Source organism: Gopherus flavomarginatus, chromosome 12, assembly GCF_025201925.1.
Source record: "Gopherus flavomarginatus isolate rGopFla2 chromosome 12, rGopFla2.mat.asm, whole genome shotgun sequence".
In the NCBI taxonomy this organism is placed as follows: domain Eukaryota; kingdom Metazoa; phylum Chordata; order Testudines; family Testudinidae; genus Gopherus; species Gopherus flavomarginatus.
Window position 1 is genome coordinate 13,088,718 of NC_066628.1, and position 21,836 is coordinate 13,110,553.

The following is a 21,836-nucleotide window of genomic DNA, read 5'->3' on the forward strand; positions in this document are numbered from 1 at the left end:
CTAGTCCAGTCCTCTGAACTGAGGTAGGACTCGGTATTATTTAAACCATCCCTGACAGGTGCCCATCTAACCTGTTCTTAGAAACTTCCAATGACGGAGATTTCACACCCTTTGTAGGTAATTTTTCCAGTGCTTATCCACCCTTAGAGTTTGGAAGTTTTTCCTAAAGTCTAACCTAAATCTCCCTTGCTTCAGTTTAAACCTATTAATTCTTGTCCTGTCCTCACTGGATATGGAGAGAAATATATCACCCTCCTCTTTATAACAACCTTTGGTGTACCTGAAGACTGTTATCATATCACCCCTCTATCTTCTCTCATCCAGACTAAATAAACTGAGTTTTTTCAATCTTTCCTCATAGGTCATGTTTCCTAGACCTTTAATCATTTTTGTGGCTCTCCTCTTGACCCTCTTCAGTTTGTCCACATCTTTCCCAAAGTGTGGTGCCCAGAACTGGACACACACTACCAGTTGAGGCCTTATTACTCCTGAGTAGAAGTGGAATAATTATTTTTGTGTCTCATTTACAACACTCCTGCTAATATATCCCAGAATGATGGGGTTTTTTGCAACAGTATTACATTGTTGACTCATATTTAGTTTGTGATAAACTGTAACCCACAGATTCTTTTCTGCAGTAGTCCTTCCTAGGCAGTCGTTTCCCATTTTGAATTTGTCCACTTGATTATTCCTTCCTAAGTGGAGTACTTTGCATTTGTGCTTATTGAATTTCATCCTGTTTATTTCAGACCATTTATCCAGTTTGTCAATGTCATTTTGGATTCTAATCCTGTCTTCCAAAACACTATTTACACCTCCCAGCTTGATATCATCCACAAATTTTATAAGAGTGCTGTGCTCTCTGTGCCATTATCCAAATCATTTATCAAGATATTGAACAAAACCAGAACCAATCCCAGCAGGACCCCACTCAATCTGCCCTTTCAGCTTGACAGTGAACCACTGACAACTACTCTCTGATTACAGTTTTCCAACCAGTTGTGCACCCGCCTTACAGTAGGTTCATCTAGGCTGTATTTCCCTAGTTTGTTTATGAGACAGTCATGTGAGACAGTATCAAAAGCTTTACTAAAGTTGAAATAAATCACATCTACAGCTTCCCTCTATCCACAAGTCTTGTTCAGTACCAGGTTTACCATGGCGCTGGGCCCACAATCAGAAGGGGCCCTGGCCAGCAAATCTGTCCTCACCCCTACTCTGCTCCAGCCCTGCCTCTTCCTACTCCTTCCCCAATCCCCCCACCCCCACTTTGCCCCTTCCCCTGAGGACTGCAGCAGGAGTCAGGCCTGCCTTGCATGCACCAGGCGACAGTAAGTGCAGCAACCCAGCCGCAGCCGGTTCGCTGATGAGTGCTGAGGGGTGGGTCCCCCCTATCCCCAGTCCCAAGGCTGGGAGCCACGGGAGCAGAGTGGAGCAGGCTGGGGCGGGGTCACTTCATTTCCCGCCTCCCCATGAGTGCGGGGTTGGGTCTGCCCTGCAATCACCAGGCGGCAGGAAGTGGAGTGACCTGGCCTCAACCCACTCCACTGGCTCATGCTGGGGGATGGTTTCCCCTCTGCCCCCCAAGCATGGGGAGACACTGGAGTGGTGGGGAAGGGGAACTGGATGAGGAAGAGAAGGGGATGGGGGAAGTGGTGGCAGGGGGAAAGAGGCAGGGGGAAGGGAAGGGGGTGTGATGGGGTGAGGAGGAGATGAACAATTGAGAAGGGGCATGGGATGGGGAAGAGAAGGGGATAGGGGAAGCAGAGGCGGGGGAAGAGGAAGTGGGGACAAAGGGGGTGAGGTGGGCAGGAGATGGGGCAGTTGGGAGGGGGCATGGGATGGGGAAGAGAAGGGGGCGGGGGAAAGAGGCAGTGGGGAAGGAAGGTGGTGGGCTGGGAAGGAGATGGAACAATGGGGAAGAGACATGGGATTGGGAAGAGAAGGGGATAGGGAAAGTGGGGGCCCAGCATGTGGATCCCCTTGGCAGAAGCTGGGGCTCACCTGTTAAGCAGCCCATCAAACCCTCACCCTGACAAGCCCCACCTCCCCTGCAGCTGTACCACTCTGATGAGCCCCCCAGACACCCTCCGCACTGAGTCCCAGCCACCTACACCTGGAGCCCCACCCAAATGAACCCCACCTCCCCTGCACCCAGACACCCCTCTGCTGAGCTCCAACCACTTTCACTTGGTCCCCCCTGCAGACTCCCATTGCCCCTGCACCTGGAACCTCCCCGTGCATCCAGATCCCCCACTGAGCTGCCTGCACCCAGACTGCCCCACACTGAACCCTTTTACCCACATCTGGATCCCCACACACTAAATTCCTCTGCACTTGGATCCTGCTGCTAGGCTGAGCCTCCCTGCCCACATCTGGTGTGCCTGTGGCAAAAGGGGCAGGGGCCCAGGGTGTTTCTGTGGCAGGCATGGCCCTTGTGCTGTGTCAGGGTCAGGTTCAGCCTCACTGCCAACTCCCTGTCCCAGGGGGGCAAGGGAGGCTGCAGAGTATTCTCCCACCTCACGCAGTCAGTGGCCTGTGCTCCCCCGTGCCATGGTGGAATTTCTACATTTATTTATTGTAAAAAAAAAATTGCAAAATTTTAAAATATTATGCACAGAATTTGATGGAGAATTCCCTCAGGAATATGGGGCGCTGTAGAGCTGTGATGGTGGGACTGTGAAGGGGGTGCTGGACAGTAGGGGATCTGTGGGTAGGGGATCTGGGCGGGGGTATGGTGTGCAGGGTGATGTGCAGTTGTGTGAGGTCAGCAGGAGGAGTCTCTGGGCAGGGGATGCTGAGCATAGCAGGTCCGGGGGCATTGGGCATAAGGAACTGTGGGGGAGGTCTCTTGGTGAGGGAGTACTGGGCATAAGAGCAGGGCACTGGGCTGTGGGGCAGGGGCACAGTGGCAGTACAGGGCTGGTCGGGCCAGTGTGTGGCTAGCAGTTGTGGGTTTGTAAACAGTGCCCTTGTGCTGGACTGCGTGGGGCCACTCCCGCTGCGCTGTGCCTCATTACCCCCAACCGGCCCCTTGCTCTGAGGATCGTCCCCTCCATGGGGGCCCACAAATATGTTTGGCGCCAGGCCCACAAAAAGTTAATCCGGCCCTGTTTGTTACACTGTCAAAGAAGGATTCACCAAGGGCAAGTGATGCCTGACCAACGTGATTGCCTTCTATGATGAGATAACTGGCTCTGTGGATATGGGAAAAGCAGTGGATGTGATATATCTTGACTTTAGCAAAGCTTTTGATTTGGTCTCCCACAATATTCTTGTCAGCAAGTTAAAAAAGTATGGATTTAATGAATGGACTATAAGGTGGTGTCATGGTATAATTCCCCACTCTGAACCTTAGCGTCCAAAAGATGGGGTACCAGCATGAATTCCTCTAAGCTCAATTACCAGCTTAGTACTTGTAGCACTGCCACTAACCAGGAATTCCAGTGCCTGGTACACTCTGGTCCCCCCAAAACCTTGCCCGGGGACCCCCAAGACCCAGTCCCTCTGGATCTTAACACAAGGAAAGTAAACCCTTTCCCTCACTGTTGCCTCTCCCAGGCTTCCCCTCCCTGGGTTACCCTGGAAGATTACTGTGATTGAAACTCCTTGAATTTTAAAACAGAGAGGAAAATTTACCTTCCCCCCTCCTTCTCTCTTCCCCTCTCAGATTCTCCCTGAGAGAGACAGTACTCCTAACACAGAGAGAAATTAGCCTCTCTCTCCCCCTTCCCTACTTTCTCCCCACCAATTCCCTGGTGAATCCAGACCCAGTCCCCTGGGGTCTCACCAGAATAAAAAAAAATCATGTTCTTAAACAAGAAAAGCTTTTAATTAAAGAAAGAAAAACAGTAAAAATTATCTTTGTAAATTTAAGATGGAATATGTTACAGGGTCTTTCAGCTATAGACACTGGGAATACCCTCCCAGCCTTGGTATACAAGTACAAATTAAAATCCTTTCAGCAAAATACAAATTTGAAGTCCTTCCAGCCAAATACACATTTGCAAATAAAGAAAACAAGCATACGCGTAACTCGCTTTATCTACCTAGTACTCACTATTTTGAATCTATAAGAACCTGTATCAGGGAGATTGGTGAGAAACCTGGTTGCACGTCTGGTCCCTCTGAGCCCCCAGAGTGAAAAACAACCAAACACTAACAGCACACACACAAACTTCCCTCCCTCAAGATTTGAAAGTATCCTGTCCTCTGATTGGTCCTCTGGTCAGGTGACAGCCAGGCTCACTGTTCTTCTTAACCCTTTCCAGGCAAAAGAGATATGAAGCACTTTTGTTCTATTAACTCTTACTTATCTGTTTATGACAGGTGGATAGAAAGCTGGCTAGATTGTCGGGCTCAACAGGTAATGATCAACAGCTCGATGTCAAGTGGAGTGCCCCAGGGGTTGGTTTTGTTCAACATCTTTATTAAGGATCTGGATGATGGAGTAGATTGCGACCTCAGCAAGTTCTCAGATGACACTAAGCTGGGGAGAGAGGTAGATATGCTGGAGGGTAGGGATAGGGTTCAGAGTGACCTAGACAAATTGGAGGATTGGGCCAAAAGAAATCTGATGAGGTTCAATAAGGACAAGTGCAGAGTCCTGCATTTAGGATGGAAGAATCCCATGAACCACTACAGGCTGGGGACCGACTGGCCAAGCAGCAGTTCTGCAGAAAAGGACCTGGGGATTGCAGTGAATGAGAAGCTGGATATAAGTCAGCAGTGTACCCTTGTTGCCAAGAAGGCTAAAGGCATATTGGACTGCATTAGTAGGAACATTACCAGCAGATCGAGGGAAGTGATTATTCCCCTCTATTCGGCACTGATGAGGCAACATCTGGAGCACTGCATCCAGTTTTGGGCCCCACAGTACAGAAAGGATGTGGACAAATTGAAGGGTGTCCAGCAGAGGGCAACAAAAATTATCAGAGGGCTGGGGTGCATGACTTGCAAGGAGAGGCTGGGGGAACTGGGCTTGTTAGTCTGCAGAAGAGAAGAGTGAGAGGGGATTTGATAGCAGCCTTCAACTCCTGAAAGGGGGAGGAGGGTTTCCAAAGAGGATGGAGCTCGGCTGTTCTCAGTCATGGCAGATGACAGACCAAGAAGTAATGGTCTCAAGTTGCAGTGGGGGAGGTCTAGCTTGGATATTAGGAAACACTATTTCACTAGGAGGGTGGTGAAGCACTGAAAGGGTTAGCTAGGGAAGTGGTGGAATCTCCTTCTTTAGAGGTTATTAAGGTCAGGCTTGACAAAGCTCTGGCTGGGATGATTTATTTGGTGTTGGTCCTGCTTTGAGCAGGGGGTTGGACTAGATGAACTTCTGAGCTCCCTTCCAACCCTAATCTTCTATGATACTATGAAGGATATTGGGTTGGTTTGACATGATTTGTTCCTCACAAATCCATGTTAACAGTTACTTATCACCTTATTTTCTCATAGGTGCTTACAAATTGATTATTTGCTCCATTTCCTTTCCAGCTACCAAATTTAAGCTAACTGGTCTATAATTCCCTGGGTTGTCCTTATTCCCCCTTTTATAGATAGGTACTATATTTGCCCTATTCCAGTCCTCTGGGATCTCTCCTGTCCTCAATGAGTTCTCCAAGATAATTGCTAATGGCTCAGAGATCTCTTCAGCAGATTCTTTAAGTATTCTAGGATGTATTTTGTCAGGCCCTGCCGCTGTGAGGACATTGAACTTGTCTAAGTAATTTTTCATTTGTTCTTTTCCTATTTTAGCCTCAGATTTTACCCCATTTATACTGATATTCACTATGTTACTTGACCACTGCTAACCTTTTTGGTGAAAATGAAACAAAAAAAAAGGCATTACACACTTTGGCCATTGCTGTTTTCCATTTTTGTCTTTTCCCTTCTCATTGAGTAATGGGCCTACTCTGTCCTTGGTCTTCCTCCTGCTTCTAATGTAATTGTGAAATGTTTTCTCGTTACCCTTTGTGGCCCTAGTTAATTAAATGTTGTTTTGTGCCTTGGACTTTCTAATTTTGTCCCTACATTCTTCTGTTGCTGGTGGTTTTTTAATATTCAGTCTTCATAATTTGTCTTAGTTTATTTATTTTTATTTTTGAGTTTCAGGTCATTAAAGATCACCTGGTTAAGCCAGGGTGGTCTTTTACCATTGTCCTATGCATTGGGGTAGTTTGCTCTTGTGACCATAATGATGACCCTTAAAAACTGCCAATTCTCCTGAAGTCTTTTTTCCCTTAGACTTGCTTTCCATGGGCTATTACCTGCCAATTCTGTTTGCTGAAGTCTGCCTTCTTGAAGTCCATTGTCTTTATTCTGCAGCTTTTCCTCTTACTTAAAATCATGAACGCTATAATTTCATGATCATTTTCACCCAAGCTGCCTTCCACCTTTAAATTCTCAACCATTTCCTCCTGTGTCAGAATCAAATCTAGAACAGCCTCTGCCTTAGTTGCTTTCTCCACCTTCTGGAATAAAAGAAGTTGTCTCCAATGCATTCCCAGAACTGGTTGGATAATCTGTGCTCTGCTGTATTATTTTTCCAGCACATGTCTGGGTAGTTGAAATCCCCCATCACTACCAACTCTTGTGCTTCGGATTATGTTGCTAGTTTAAAAAAAGCCTCATCCACCTCTCTTCCTAGTTAGTCTATAGTAGACTTCCTGAACAAGCTGTACCCTTCTAAACCAATATTCTAGTCATGAAATTATCATCTGTGATGCCAATTATGTCATAAATGTGATTATTCACTAGTATTTCTAGTTCTTCCTATTCATTCTCCATTCATACTTCTTGCATTAATAAACAGACATCTAAGATGTTCATTAGATTTCCCCTCTATATTGCCTCTTGCCTCTCCTTTATCCCTGCTGTGATTGCCCATGTTCCCCCCAGATTTGATATTTTCACTTAGGTCTCCATGTTTTAGACTTACCTGTGGCTTTTGTCTCCTGCACTCATCAGGCCCAGTTTACAGCTAGATTAGCCAGTCTGTATGTGAAGATACTCTTCCCTTTCCTTGATAGAAGAACTCCATCACTGCTCAGCAGTCCTTCTTCTTGGAACAGCATCCAATGGTCAAGGAATCCGAAGCCCTCCTGGCAACACAGTCCATCCAGCCATGCATTCACCTCCAGTATGTGTTTGTCTGTGCCTGGGGCCTACCCCTGACTGGAACGGTCAATGAGAACACCACCTGTGCCAAATCCCTCTTCACAATATCATTGTCTCATCCATGCATTGAGTTTCAGCAGTTCTGCTCTCTAACTGGCCCTGCTCAGGGAACTGGAATGAGAATGCTACATGGAGGTTCTAGACTTTAATCTCTTACCTAGCAGCCTAAATCTGGCCTCCAGGGCATCTATCCAATCTTTCCCTACGTCATTGGTACCTACATGTACCACGACCACCAGCTCCTCCCCAGCACTGCACATAAGTTTGTCTAGATGTCTCAAGAGGCCTGCAACCTTTGCACCCAGCAGGCAATTCACCATGCAGTTCTCCTGGTCATCACAAACTCAGCCAGAGGTGAAAGTAGGCCAGTACGGCGTACCGGTAAGAAGCCAGTCACAGCCCCAATGCAGCCAATGTTAAAGCGCTGGGGGAGTAAAAGGGGCAGCTGACCCAGGGCCGGTGACTTCAAAGGGCCCGGGGCTCCCGGCCACCACAGCAACGGCCAGAGCCCCAGGTCCCTTTAAATCACTGCTGGAGCTAAGGGCAGTGCGGGCAGACTGGCTGGGGGAGGCTGACCTCCAGCCCCGCCCTTTCCGCCCGCTGCCCTGTCCCTTCTGGGGGCCTGGAGTCGGGCCACCGTACCGGTAAGTGTTTAATATTACTTTCACCCCGAACTCAGCTATATACATTTTTAATAACCTAATCCTCCATTACTATTACCTGTCTCTTCCTAATAACTCATTGTGAGAGGATACCATGACACCATCTGGAAGGGGGGTCTCAACTATGGGTTCATTCTTCTCTGCTCCAGCTTGGTGTTCTCCTTTTCCAAGACCTTTGTCGTCCTCAACAGCACAGTGACTGTCAGACTGGGGGTGGGACCACTGTACAGTACAGAAAGTTTCATCAATGTACTTCTCTCCCTTAGCTCCTCAAGTTCAGCCACTCTGGCCTCAAGAGCCCGTACTTGGTCTTTGAGGGTCATGAGTGGCTTGCACTGAATGCACACATACACCATCTGCTCATAAGGCAGATCATCTTACATGTTGCATTCAGGGCAATAAATTGGATAGACCCTGCTCTGCTGCTGGACTTCTGCCTGCATCACTTTTATTCTTGCAAGGGCTTTTGTTTGCTTTGTTGGTTTTTTTTTTTTGGGAGGTGGGGCGGCATTATTGGCCTACGGTTAGGGTATGTTTGTTAGGTGTACCTGCCTCTCCCAACTCCCTCACAAAACTCCCATTTGCTAGCTCCTCTTGTCACTTAGGAGCTGGCTTTTAAAACTCTTCGAGTTATCCCTGAACCCTTGTCAAGGAATCCTAAATGGATTAGGGATTAAGGGATACCATGCTAGATCCTCAGTAGCAAACTCTCAGCCTAGCTTAGCTGGCCGCTTAGCTCAGCACACAGTCCTCCAAACCCACCACATGATAAACTACAATTAAGCCAGCAGCTGGCCAGCAAGCAAGCGCACAACAGCCAAACTAACAGCCAACCTGCTCACCCCAAGGAGGTCACACAGTCACTGCTCCTTCACCCGGAGAACTCCCTCGCCAGACTCCCCTGATAACAGCTCCTGTTCGCTAGATCACTTTGAAAAATCTTGACCTTAATCTCTCTGGGTTTGTGCAGAATGAAGACAATGATTCCCTGCCCTCCAGGGGTGCTGTGAGCATAAATCCAGAACTATTTGGGTAGTGCTCAGATACTAGTGACTCTTACATTCTAAGATCAGAAGGGATCATGTAGTCACACGTCCCACAGAACATGGGCCACAAAGCAGCTGCTGGAATCACACGATTATGTGAGAATCTCAGCTTTCATTCCCCCCACCCTGCCAAGTTTCTAGCCCTCATGGTTGCAAAGAAAAGCTTGAAATGCGAACCCGGGGTACCTACAAGCCTCAGAAACCAGGATACAATGAGAAAGAACCCAAGATTTTGTACAGTGCCTAACACAATGAGGTCCTGGTCCATGACTGGGGCTCCTACGAGCTACCATAATATACTCAGTAAATAGCAATAAATTTGTGCAGTACCTGGCACAATGGAGTCCAGCCCCATGACTACAGCTCCTAGGCACCACCGTAACACAACAATTCATAGGAATAAAAGTATTTTGCAAAAACATGATTTTTTGAGGCCTGACTGATGGTTTCTGACCACATCCTGCTGGCAGTACTCTGATTTTTCTGTTTTGGCTGGGATTTCAGTGCCTAAATCCTATTGAACGTTGGGCTCCTCAATCCCAGCCATTAACTTCTCTTTTCCTTAATTCAAATGGAATGATTATCTTCAAGTGACTTTTCGGAAAGCTCTGTGTCACTTTGGTAAAGGCCAGTTTCTCCTGGTTTTTCCCACGAAAGGACTTGAGATGCTATGCTGTTGGGATAACTAAATTCTAATTTATTACTACTCATTGAAAGAAAGAGAATGAAGTAAAGTAAAATAAAAACAGAGCCATCATGACAACTCAATGCACAAAAATTTCAATCCAGTACATTGCATTTCAGAAAAACAAATGGGCACGTTGCTGTTCACAAGCAGTAAAACATTTCCAAGCCGATCAGAAAGTACAGGCAAATCGAAGAGAGACAGTTGGCGCCAGTTACAAAAGCAAACAAGCAGATACTAGAAAATATATAAATCTCAGTTAAATTGTAGTTAAGTAATTACCATCTAATATTTTAGCATTAACCTCTTGTCGGCTGGCACCCACTCTCACAGGCAAGGGGCAGGTTCCAGCATCTCTGATCCTAGGTGAGGCTTTTATCCCCTCTGGGGATGAGTGCAGCAGAGAGTCAGTCTCTGTCATCCCCACCCAGCACTCTGTGGCAGATGGGGTGGAAGATGCCCAGCTGAATGTCAAGGTTGTCTTCTCCCTCTGCCTTTGGTGATGTGGGTCAGGAAGGATTCAGGCCTGACCAAGGAGGTCATCTCCCCAGCTTCTTTCTTGAATAATACAAAGACCTTCACTTGGAAGAGGTGGGACCACCACCTGGAGTAGGATCAGGACCAGATACATTTGTGTCTCTGTCCTTCAGGGAGATTGTCCTTTTACTTGGTGCTGGTCCAAGGCAGGTCCACCTGGGAGGAGGCACTGAGCTGTCATGCGGTTATGACAATGCAGAGTCCCAGCTTGCACTCTGGAGCTAGGAGAGGCTTTTGTGGAGCGGTATGCCCCAGTAATTTCCTGCAGCTGCAGGTTCCACAGGTTAATCACACGCTGCAATAAAGATTTTTCCTTTAATAGAATCTCTCATCCCACGCTCATGAGTGTTACTCACACCTATCTCTTCGTCCCTCACATCTTCTCTCCTCTGACTCCCCATATTACCCCTGCTGGATAGGTTGGGTCCAGCAGGTCCCATGAACCGCTGATTTAGGAGTCTCTCCCTTTATCTTGTCTGAGTCACTGCTACAGGGAAACTCCCCAAGTCAAGTCTGAGCAGGAGATGGGACAGAAGTGAAGAAACTGCCTGGGGAAGTGGAGGGAGGCAGGGTTGGGGGCAGAGAGGGAGAATGATACAGGGGCAGCATTTCTCCAATCCTGCCCCTTCCTCCTCAACCTCTCAACATTTGATCCTTCACAACCAGCATTCCCTTCCTCTCTAATTCCCATTACCGCATCACCAAACATTCAATCCCATTTCTACCCACCCCACAGCTCCCTCCTACTCTGGCTCTCATCTCCCCCATCCTCAAACACTCAACCCTCCCCTCTCCATTCCCCACTCAGCTCCCTTCAACCTTGGTCCCCATCCGTTTCTCTCATAGGAACCAGGGGCTACCCTTTAGCTCAGTGGAGAACACTAGGGGGAGACCCACCAGGTGTCCTGGAAGAATTTGGAAGAAAAGGGGTTATGAGGACACATCCACCTCCTCACTGCCACCCCAGAAACAGATCCAGGCAACGGACATGCTAAGAGACAGAAGGCCACTGGGTCTCAGGTCTTCTTGGGAAGGCGTGATGTGCCCAACATCCCTGTTCCCAGGCTCAAAGATGAGGGAGACGTATCCAGAGGACTGGGGTTCTCCGTTCCTCTTCTGCTGGGCCCAGCAGTGGGAGTAGTGCAGACCACAGGGCATGGGGAGGGAATCTTCATCCAGGGGCTGGAAGCTACAGGAGGATGGTTCTCTCTCCCTCACCCACCTGGGATCTGCTAGGCTGGGTGGAGTCAGAGGATCACCAATCAGCTTGGGGTCACCTGCTGATGCCCCCTGAATCCAGGGACAGACAGCTGCGTACTCATGCCTCTGATATGCACTGCAGTCAGCCCTCACCAGGGCATCTATAGGGTCTCTCTCCAGTGCAGAGTCTGTGGTGCATAACAAGGAGTGAGCTCTCACCCAAGCGTTCCCCTTCAGTCAGGTCACTTATAAGGGTGTCTCTCCAAAGCGAGTCCTCTGATGTGTCGCAAGTCATGAGCTCCGGCCACACCAGGACATTTATAATGGTTCTCTCTCTGGCATGGAATCTCTGATAGGCCATCAACTTCCCCTCCACCACTACCACCGTCTGTTTGTTCTACATTGAGTAGCTAGCATGTGCTCTTGCCCCACAGAACACAGAAAAAGACAGTCCCTGCTTTAAGGAGCTTACAACCTAAGAAACAAAGAGAACACAGCAGCTCAGACACATGAAGCAGAGAAAGGGGGAAATTTGGCCCCAAGCCCAGGGCTTGCCAGAGGTCCAGGAACAAACTGGTGCTTGAACCTCTGGCAGGTCTTGGGCCCAGTACCTCCCTGGATGACTAGTCACTGGAGCATCACAGAGCAGGGCAGTGTTTGTTATTAACAAGTAAATAAGTCAAGCTTTTGTGGGCAGTGGATTAGCACAGCTGCACTTTGCAGGGATCTGAAGAGAGGGCAGGACCCTGCTCCACCAGCACGGGGAGGTGTTCCCCACATAGCATCCATTCTCAGCATCATGACGGAATGCTGGGCCAAATCCAGGGGGAGCTGCCAAGCACCAGTGTATCTGCAGGTTTTTTTCTAGCGCCCATTGTGGTGGTATCATTGCAGGTGCTCAGGATTACTCCAGATCTGGCCCAATGTGCCCTGAAATTGAGCTAGGTATCCAGGTCTCTTCCCCCAGAACTTCTATGAGCCTGCAAACAGTTACCTCAGCCAGTTCCTCAGCTGGTTTAATTGGCATAGCTCCAGTTAAGTCAATGCAGCTCTGCCAGGTTCCAGCAGCTGAGGATCTGGCCCTAAAACTTTATTACTCCCACATTGCCTATGAATGCCAGTAAAGATCTGCATGAGAGCAGCTGCCTGTGTATCGGGTCCCCCAGGGGCTTAGTCTGCCAGCAACAATTACATGAGTAGTCCCATGGGAGTCACTCAGAGTCCTCAGCTCTGTTGCATCAGTTTTACATCAGTGTAACTCCAGTGGGGTTACTCCTGATTTATACCAGGGTGAGCAAGAGGGGAACCCGCCCCATGACTCCAGCGGAGTCATTCTCAATATTTAACACTCACATTTGCACAGGTGTAAATAGCACCACCAGATGGAGAAAGGCAGTTGGCAGTCACACCCTAATCCTGCCAACACACACACACAGACACAAAGACTCTGTTCACACACGGTCCCAGCCAGCTTAACCAGGTGACCCAGGTGAGTAAAGTTTACAGTCTCTGCCCGGATATCCAGACTCCATTCACCTCCGCCCCTGGCTGTTGCTCAGGTCCCTTGGAGCTGCTACTCCAACCTCTACTCTAGAGCAGCAGGCAGCCCCTTTGCATTAGTCCCAGGGCACCTTCCCACAAAGAGATCAGGGACACATACATGCTTACTCAGTGTGGTTTTCTGTCCCTCTTTAGTGGTGGATCACATAGAGATGTATGAGTGCTATCATGTTCTGTTGAGCTATCAAAGCCAATTCTTTTAGCTCAAGCAGCACAGCTTTCAGCTCATGCTTTGAGATCCAGAGGTCCAGGATTCCAGCTGCTGACATCTCATCTAGGGGCCTCATGTTACAACCTGCATGCCTGCAGGGTGGCTGAGCTCAGTGACTCCACATGGGGGGTTCTCCATATCAGGGATGAATTTCACCCCACATGTATGAGCATTTGCAGGGTTCAGGCTGTATCAGCATCTGCAGTTGCCATAAGTTTCACTGGACACCAATGCCTGGATGCCTTTCGGATCATCAGCTGCGTGCCTGATTCTTCTCATTTATTGTTTCCTCCTTTCCACAATGTCTATTGTTTTGTTTCAGTTGTTTTTATATGATTTGAACCATTGCCTAAAATATTCTCTATTAGTTTCAAAAATTATTTTTACCCCTTTCTCTGTTTTTATCTTTAACCGTTGCCTTGTTTCTATTTATTTTAATACACATTTTCTTTAACTTTCCTCTTCTTGTTGTACGTAATCAGAGTTTAAGGCTAGAAGGGATGACCGGATGATCTAGTCTGACCTCCTGTACCTCATGGGTCACCAGCACCCACATGCTAAATCCAACCAAGGCTTTCCTATTTTCATATAACTTTTTAACCTTTTACAGTTTCCTGTTTTTTCTTCCATTTTTTAAAATCTATTTTCTTATACTCTTAAATATTTCAAATTTTATTTTTAATACCGTCCAATTCTGGTTTTTATTTCTATTTTAAACCTTTCATTTACTTTTAATTTTTAACCCCTTGCAATTCCTTTCTTAAACATTTAATCCTTTCCTAATTTCTTTTAATTTTAACCATTTACAGTTCTATGTTTTTCAACTCTTCCCTATTTTCTTTTTAAAATCTTGAACCTTTCTTATTTGCTATTTTTTAGGTTTTTTTCCTTTAACTCTTTTTTGTTTTCTTCTTTTTTGATTTTCTTTTAACTCTTTAGCATTTTGCACACTTGTGTTTAACCCTCTCCTTTTCCACTGGTTTTCCAGAAACGTCTTTTAACTCTTTGCACTTTTCTTGAATTATTACGATTATTAGGTTTATTCATTTAGGCCCTCAGCCTGCACACACCGCTGCTCATGCTTAGCCTTATGCACTGTGAGTCGCCCTGCTGATTTCACTGGGACTGTATCAATTAAGCATGTGCTTATGTGTTTCAGGATTCGGGCTTTAAACCTTTCCTACTTTCTTGTTTAACTTTTATCCAATGCCCGGATATGCCCCCTCATTCCCTCCTTATTACACCTTCCCATAAGGAACACAATGGAGAAGATGGGATATGGCCTCTCAGCTAGCATAACCTGGTGTTTGCCCCAGTGATGCAGATTTGCACTAACTCAGGCTCTGGCCCAACTGCTGAAGGCCACGCCGGGCATGATTAGGCAGGGGGATGTAGGCGGGAAGATGGAGCGAGGGGGTGGGGCACAGGAGGAGATAAGATCCGGGATGGAGGCTGGAGCAGCCTCATGCAGCCTTGGAGGGGAGGATGAGGGACCCAGCTCAGCAAAGCACTCGAGTACATGCTTGAGTCCCAAAGAAATCAATGCTGAGATGGGACAGACTGCAGGATCAGATGCGAGAGGTACAATACTGCTGCAGGAAGAAGCAGGGATGGGAATCTGGGAGGTGGGTGGTATAGCTGGAGCAGAGAGCAAGGAAGATGGCCAGCATGGACTGAAGGGATGTGAAGTGGGAAGCAAGGAGGCTGGAGGGCAGCAGGATGCAGTGGTCACGTTGAGACATGGACAAAGCATGGGCCAGGGAGCAGTGGGAAAGAAAGGGGGATGCTGCAAGAGGAAGAACTGTTGGGAGCTGCAGACAGCCAGGATGGGGTAGAAGGGAATGGAGAGATTGGAGTCTGCAATAATTCTGAGGGGGTGACTCTGGCCAGTCAAGAGGACAGCGGAATTGCCAACACAGGCAGAGAAAACAGGGTTAGGACGGAGTGGGAGGGAAGTCAGGGAGCTGGGATCCTGCTGTGCTGGAGTGAATGCTGGAAGGCTGATGGAAGGAATACAGAGGGATTCTCTACACTTGAAATGTTACAGCAGTGCAGCTACAGCACTTCAGTGTAGATACTACCTTGCAGACAGGAGAGGTTCTCCCATCGGTGTAGGCAATCCACTTCCCTGAGAGATGGTAGCTAAGTCAGTGGAAGACTTCTTCCATTAACCTAGTGCTGTCTACACTGGGGGTTAGGTCGGCTTAACTACGTCGCTCCGGGGTGTGGATTTTTCATACTCTTGAGCACTGTAGCTGGTTCGATCTAACTTTTTAGTATAGACCAGTCCAGAAGAGAACTAGAGAAAGGGAAATCAAGAGCTGAAAGGAGATGAGGACAGCTCAAAGGACGAGCAAACGGAACTGGGGTTCAGAAAAGAGTTGGGGCAGCATGGGTGGGGGACAGGGAGTCAAGGGGCAGATGACTCCTACCAGATGGCATTGATTTCTTTCCCTTGTCTGAAATACTTAGCAAAGTTCTGGATGGGGGGAGAGAGGAGAAGGCAGGTGGAATATTGATCAAGATTGTCTTTTGTACCATTGGTCACCTAAGTCATTTGGTATTGTTTCTGCTTCCTGATTGGGTGAGTGAAACTTTTGTAAATAGGGATATCATCACACTTTCCAGTGCATATTTTTGAACAAACACATATGAATATGGGCATAAGCTTCCTGAGTAAAAGACCTCACTTCTTCAGATGCATCCCATGAAAGCTTATGCCCAAATAAATCTGTTAGTCTTTAAGGTGCCACCGGACTTCTTCTTGTTTTTGTGGACACAGACTAACTTCGGCTACCCCTGATACATATGAATATGAAAATTTGTTGGAAAGTTCTGCATTTGTGAACAATTTCACAAATAAGTTGCAGGCACTCCATTAATAAAACTGGCTGAAACTTTTCTTTTTTAACTGTGAACATTTCAAAAGTATTTATGTTCCTTTGCTTTTAAAAATTGTTGTTGAATTTTCATTTTTTCTAAATCTTCAGAATTTTTTCATAGATTAGTTTTCATTTTTTAAAATAATAATTTTAGCAAATGGAATGTTTGAATCTGAAATGAAAATTTTTGGACAATGAAAGATTTGTTTTGATTTTGAATAATTACCAGCATTTTACTAAGCTCACCAATCAAAACTGGCAATGGAAATAAAACAAAATGGAAACCAAAAATGACATGAAAATGTGAAAAAAACTCACCTCAAAGAACAAGAGGCTAAAATATTTGCAATATTTCTGTAAAAAACAAAATTGAAAAATTTGAAAAAAAACTCCAAATGATTTTGCAAAAAAAAACCCTGTTCATTTTTAAAAAAGGACATGTTTTGTCAAAAAATATTTTCTTAAAAACAAAACAAAACAAAAAACCCCCAACTGAACAGCTCTACGTGTGAATAACAATAACATAGAATAATATGATCCCACAAAGGGGAGCAAAATAGAACTTATCCCATTTGAACAGGAACATATTCACAAATAACTTTCTCTGTTCATCTAGCTCTAGGCTATAATCAGGGAGAAGGAGGCATTGGCTGTACCTAGATCGAGGGATGGGTGATGGGCAGAGTTAGGCAAGGAAAATGATAGAACAGAATGAGTATTAACCTTCAGTGGAGGAAATATGCATCATCATAGGATATTCTCCAGAGACTCCTTACAGCAAGGGAGTTGGAATAGAAGCATAAACTAGGGCGTGGTGATATAGACTAGAAAGGATGGAGGTGCGAGGGATTCCGTGGCTAATGGATCATAAATAATGAATCTCACACTTCTTGGTGTGAATTTGTAGTGAGATGAGGAAGGGGCTGAGAACATCAAGGAAGGCACAGACGGGAGATCATGGGAGGAACATCAAGCTGGGCAGGCATTATGTGGGAAGAGGGCTATATGGAAAGAGGTAACTTGATTACTGGGGAATAAGAACTCAGAGCCTAAGAGGGGCCAGAAAGGGAACTGGGTATGGCAAGGAGCAGGTGATAGAGTCAAGGAAACTGATACAGTGCTGCAAGTCAGATGAGGACATTGGAGACAGGAAGCAAGTTGCAGTCTTGTTGGATGGGTCACCAGTATGGAAGCTGGAGGCATCGAGAAGGGAGGGGAAGTGGGAGGAGCCGGATGTGTGCAGGGGAAGGAGACGGGAAGAAGAGGTGGATGGTGTGAATTTTGGAGGAGGAGAAGGAATGGGGAAGGAGGAAAGAGCAGGAGAGTAGGAAGCCAACTGCACAGCCCTGGGAGCAGAGAGAGTGAGAGGGGTGGCAAAAGGCAGGGCAAAGGGGGGAGATATGGAGGAGGTGAAAAGGGATGCAGGTAAGAATTAGGGGGAGTGAGGGGGAACAAAGAGGCTGCGGGGGTGGTTAGTTTATCAGTGATGAAGCCGAGGCCCCGGATGGAGCAGGCGAGGGGAAGGAAGGGTGGGGGAAGGCACGGGAAGGGAAGGACAGGGCCCAGGGCAGATCCAGCGGGTTGTTGGAGAGGGCGGGGATGGAGATGGGTGAGGGGGAGGAAGGGAAAGAGGGTAGGGCAGGGAGGGGGGCGGAGGAGGTGCCCAGCGGGGAGGAGAAGGAGGCGGAGGAGAAGGCAGAGGAGGCTTGCAGGGGGTTGCTGGCGGCAGCAGCAGCGGAGTTCTTGGTGGCGGAGAGCAGCGAGGGCTTGTCGCCGGTGTGGGTGCGCTGGTGCCGGTTGAGGTGGGAGCTGCGGCTGAAGCACTTCCCACACTCGGGGCACTTGTAGGGTTTCTCGCCAGTGTGCACACGCTGGTGGATGGTGAGCTCCGAGCGCTGGATGAAGCTCTTGCCACACTCAGAGCACTGGTAGGGCTTCTCGCCCAGGTGGATGCGCTGGTGCTTGATGAGGTTGGAGCTGACGCTGAAGCACTTCCCACAGACGTTGCACTTGTAGGGCTTCTCCCCAGTGTGCATGCGCCGGTGCTTGGTCAGGTCCGACTTCTGGATGAAGCCCTTGCCGCAGTCAGGGCACTTGTAGGGCTTCTCGCCCAGGTGGGTGCGCTGGTGCTTGATGAGGTTGGAGCGGACGCTGAAGCTCTTCCCGCAGTCCTCGCACTTGTAGGGCTTTTCGCCGGTGTGCATGCGCCGGTGCTTCACCAGGGCCGAGTTCTGCCCAAAGCTCTTGCCACACTCAGGGCAGGTGTAGGGCTTCTCGCCCGTCTGCGTGCCCTGGTGCTTGACGTTCTCCGCCCGGTAGGTGAAGCTCTTCCCGCACTCCGTGCATTTGTGGGTCCTCTCTGCCGCAGGGGAAGGCCTGGCGCGGGAGCCCCACAGGAAGCTCTTCCCACAGTCAGTGCACTTGCAGGGACGCTCCCCGCTCAGCACGCGGCGCCGCTTGGCGCTGGCCAGGAAGCTCTTCCCGCAGTCGGTGCACTGGCAGGGCTGCTCTGAGCCCAGGTGCACCCGCTGGTGCCGCTCCAAGTGGGAGCTCTGCGAGAAGCTCTTGCCGCAGTCCCCGCAGCGGTAGGGCTTCTCCCCCATGTGGATGCGCCGGTGCCGGTCCAGGTGGGAACTCCAGGCGAAGCTCTTGCCGCAGTCGCCGCACTGGTAGGGCTTGCCGGCTGCGTGGCTCCGCTGGTGCTGCAGCAGGGAGGTGCTCAGCCCGAAGCTCTTGCCACACTCCTCGCACTTGTAGGGCTTGTCGCCTGTGTGGGAACGCCGGTGCTTGGCCAACGTGGCACTCTTGTTGAAGCCCTTGCCACATTCGGGGCACTGGTAGGGCTTCTCGGTGGCGGCGGCGGCGGCTCCTCCTCCGCGCTGGGGCTTGGTGCCATTAGGGCCAACGCAACGACCGCAGTCAGTGCACTTGCAGGCCTTCTCCCCGCCCAGGTGGGTGCGGCGGTGGCGGTCCAGGTGGGAGCTCCAGCTGAAGCTCTTCCCACATTCAGGGCAGGTGTAGGGTTTCTCGCCGGTGTGGATGCGTCGGTGGCGTTCCAGGTGCGAGTTCCAGTTAAAGCCCTTGCCGCACTCGTCGCACTTGTAAGGCTTCTCTTCCAGGTGCAGCTTCTGGTGCTTGACCAGGCTGGTGCTGGCACTGAAGCTCTTGCCGCAGACATTGCACTGGCAGGGCTTGACGCCGCCAGTGTGGACCCGCTGGTGCTGGATGAAGGCTGAGCCCACACTGAAGCTCTTGCCGCAGTCGGCACACTTGTAGGGCTTCTCGCTGGCGTGGCGGCGCTGGTGGGTGATGAGAGTGGAACTGAGCCGGAAGCACTTGCCACACTCGTTGCACTTGTAGGGCTTCTCAGCGCTGCGCAGACGTGGGCGCTTGTTGAAGCCCGAGCCGAAGCCCAGGCTCTTGCCGCAGTCATGGCACCGGCTGTGCCCCAGCAGGCTCCGCTGGTGGAACTTTTTGAAACCACGGTGAGCGGATTTGCCCTGCCTCTTGCCTGAGGGCTTCCTCGGCTGTCCTTCCACTTTCTGTGGGCCCTCGCTGGCTTTCCCCACATCAGCACTCTGGGGAACGCTTCCCTTGGACTTGCCCGGCATCGTGCCCTGGGCATCCACCTTCTCAAGGCCTCCCTGCTGAGCATCTTCCTCCTCATTCTCACTCACCATCCCATCATCTGCTGGAACAACGAGAGAATCCAGTAACTCCCTGGGTCTAGGAAAGGAAACTTTGGAGAAGGGAATTAGAGAGGGTCTGTCACATATTCAAATACCCATCAACACAAAGGAAAAAATCAGGAGCCAGCTCTGCCAGATTGCTCCCATCGCCCCCTCCCCTCCCTTGCAGCCTCCCTCCCCCTCCCCATCTCCCACCCACTGCTTCCCCTCACCTAGCCACCCACTTCACGACATGTAATGAGAAACCCTTTTGAGAAACAGGGGCCAGATTCTCATAGCATACTGAGTATGCCGCGAACAGTCCATTAACAGCTATGAAGTCAAGACCAGTATGGCCCATTAAATCAGAAAGTCATAGATTCCAAGGTCAGAATGGACCATTGTGATCATCTAGGTTAACCTCCTGTAGAACACAGGCCAGAGAACTTCCCTGAGATACTTCCTAGAGCAGATCTTTTAAAAAAACACCCAATCTTGATTCAAAAGTTGTCAGTGATGGAGAATCCACTGCAATCCTTGGTATATTGTTCCAATGACTAATTACTCTGACTTTAAAATGTATGCCTTATTTCCAGTTTGAATCTGCCTAGCTTCATCTCCCATCCATTGGATCATGTTAGACCTTTCTCTGCTACACTGAAGAGCCTGTTATTAAATATGTTCCCCATGTAGGTACTTGTAGTCTGATCAAGACACCCTTTAACCTTCTCTTTCTTAAACTAAACAGATTGAGCTCCTTGAGTCTATCACTATCAGGAAGGTTTTCTAATCTTCTGATCATTCTTGTGGCTCTTCTCTGAACCCTCTCCAATTTATTAACTTCCTTCTTGAATTGTGGGCACCAGAACTGGACACAATATTCCAGCAGGGTTTGCACCAGTGCCAAATACAGAGGTAAAATAACCTCTCTACTCCTACTCGAGATTCCCCTGTTTATGCATCCAAGCATGCATTAGCCCTTTTGGCCACCGTTTCGCCCTTGGAACTCATGTTCAGCTGGTTACCCACCATGATCCCCAAGTCCTTTTCAAGGTCACTGCTTCCCAGAATGAGTCCCCCATCCTGTAAGCATGGCCTGCATTCTTTGTTCCTAGATGTATACACTTACATTTAGCCATATTAATACATAGTTTGCTTGTGCATAGATTCATAGATGTTAAGGCCAGAAGGGCCCATTAAATCATCTAGTCTGATCTTCTGTATAATTCCACCCAATTACTGAATCCAATAACAATTTCACTGGGATTGCTCATGGAGTAAGGTGAGTAATATAAGTGTATCGTAATCTAAATTCCTCCCCGTCCCCAAGTTCCTGCCACCTAAACTAGCTAGCAGCCCCACTCCTCACCAAAAGCACTGATTAAAGCACATCTGGAGTTTTTATGCCCAGTGATTTTGGATTCACAGGGCTTAACACCAGAAGGGCCAGTTGTGATCATCTAGTCTAAACTCTCGTAATACAGGCTGGAGGATTTCACCCAGTGATTGCTATGTCTGGCCCAATCATGTATGATGAGATTAACATTTTTCTACCCTTGATTTAAGGACTGAGATCACTTCATTTTCTGAATCAGATTGCCCCAATGATTTACCATTTTTGTCTCAGATTGTCCAGAGATTTTTCTACTTGGGCATAAAATCACTTGTATGAAATTCTAGAAGGATTGTTTTAGTCCTGGTGAAGTTGGAGAGTGGGACTAAAATAAGGCTCATTTTACTGAGGCAAGACTCCCTCCATTGTTAAGTTTGCAACTAGCTTGTATTGTAAGTAGGAAATTCCACAGGAAATAGTGAAAATGAAATATGAAATTATTGTGGAATGGAATGGGATGAGGAACAACTTCCAATTTGCTGAAATCTCCCCCGCCATTTTCTGGACAGCTCTGGTGGAGCTGTGTGATTTTACTGGGCACTAACAAACCTTAGCTCCTTTCCACAATATTCTAAAGGAGCCATTTTTCATTCTTTTCCTGTCAGAAAGTACTTATGAAATATTTCAGGAATGCACTGAGTGCCAAGGAGAATTAATTTGAATCGTGTGGAAACACAAGGAATTTTGATTTAGGAGAGGGATCAAAATCACCCTTCGCAATGGGACTATGGTTGCAACCTTTCCTACGAAGTGACTGTCCTCTTTTCCATAGTTAAACACACCCCAGCTGAACCAGAGCTCCAGAGGCTCTACAAACACAGGCAT

At 48.2% G+C, this 21,836-nt stretch overlaps 1 protein-coding gene across 6 annotated transcripts in view; it reads right to left on the bottom strand.

Moving 5' to 3' along the window:
• Window positions 1–9,551: 9,551 nt before the first annotated feature.
• Window positions 9,552–21,836, bottom strand: part of LOC127032784 (zinc finger protein 345-like) — a 43,426-nt gene continuing 31,141 nt past the window's right edge. For 3 of the 6 annotated variants that reach the window (XM_050920372.1, XM_050920375.1, XM_050920371.1), the window contains one exon: window positions 9,552–19,689. In XM_050920372.1, coding sequence (XP_050776329.1) covers window positions 17,423–19,689 — 2,267 coding nt within the window. In that variant the 3' untranslated portion in view covers window positions 9,552–17,422. The remainder of the gene's footprint in view (window positions 19,690–21,836) is intronic. The other 3 variants (XR_007768923.1, XM_050920374.1, XM_050920373.1) reach the window with 3 other exon arrangements.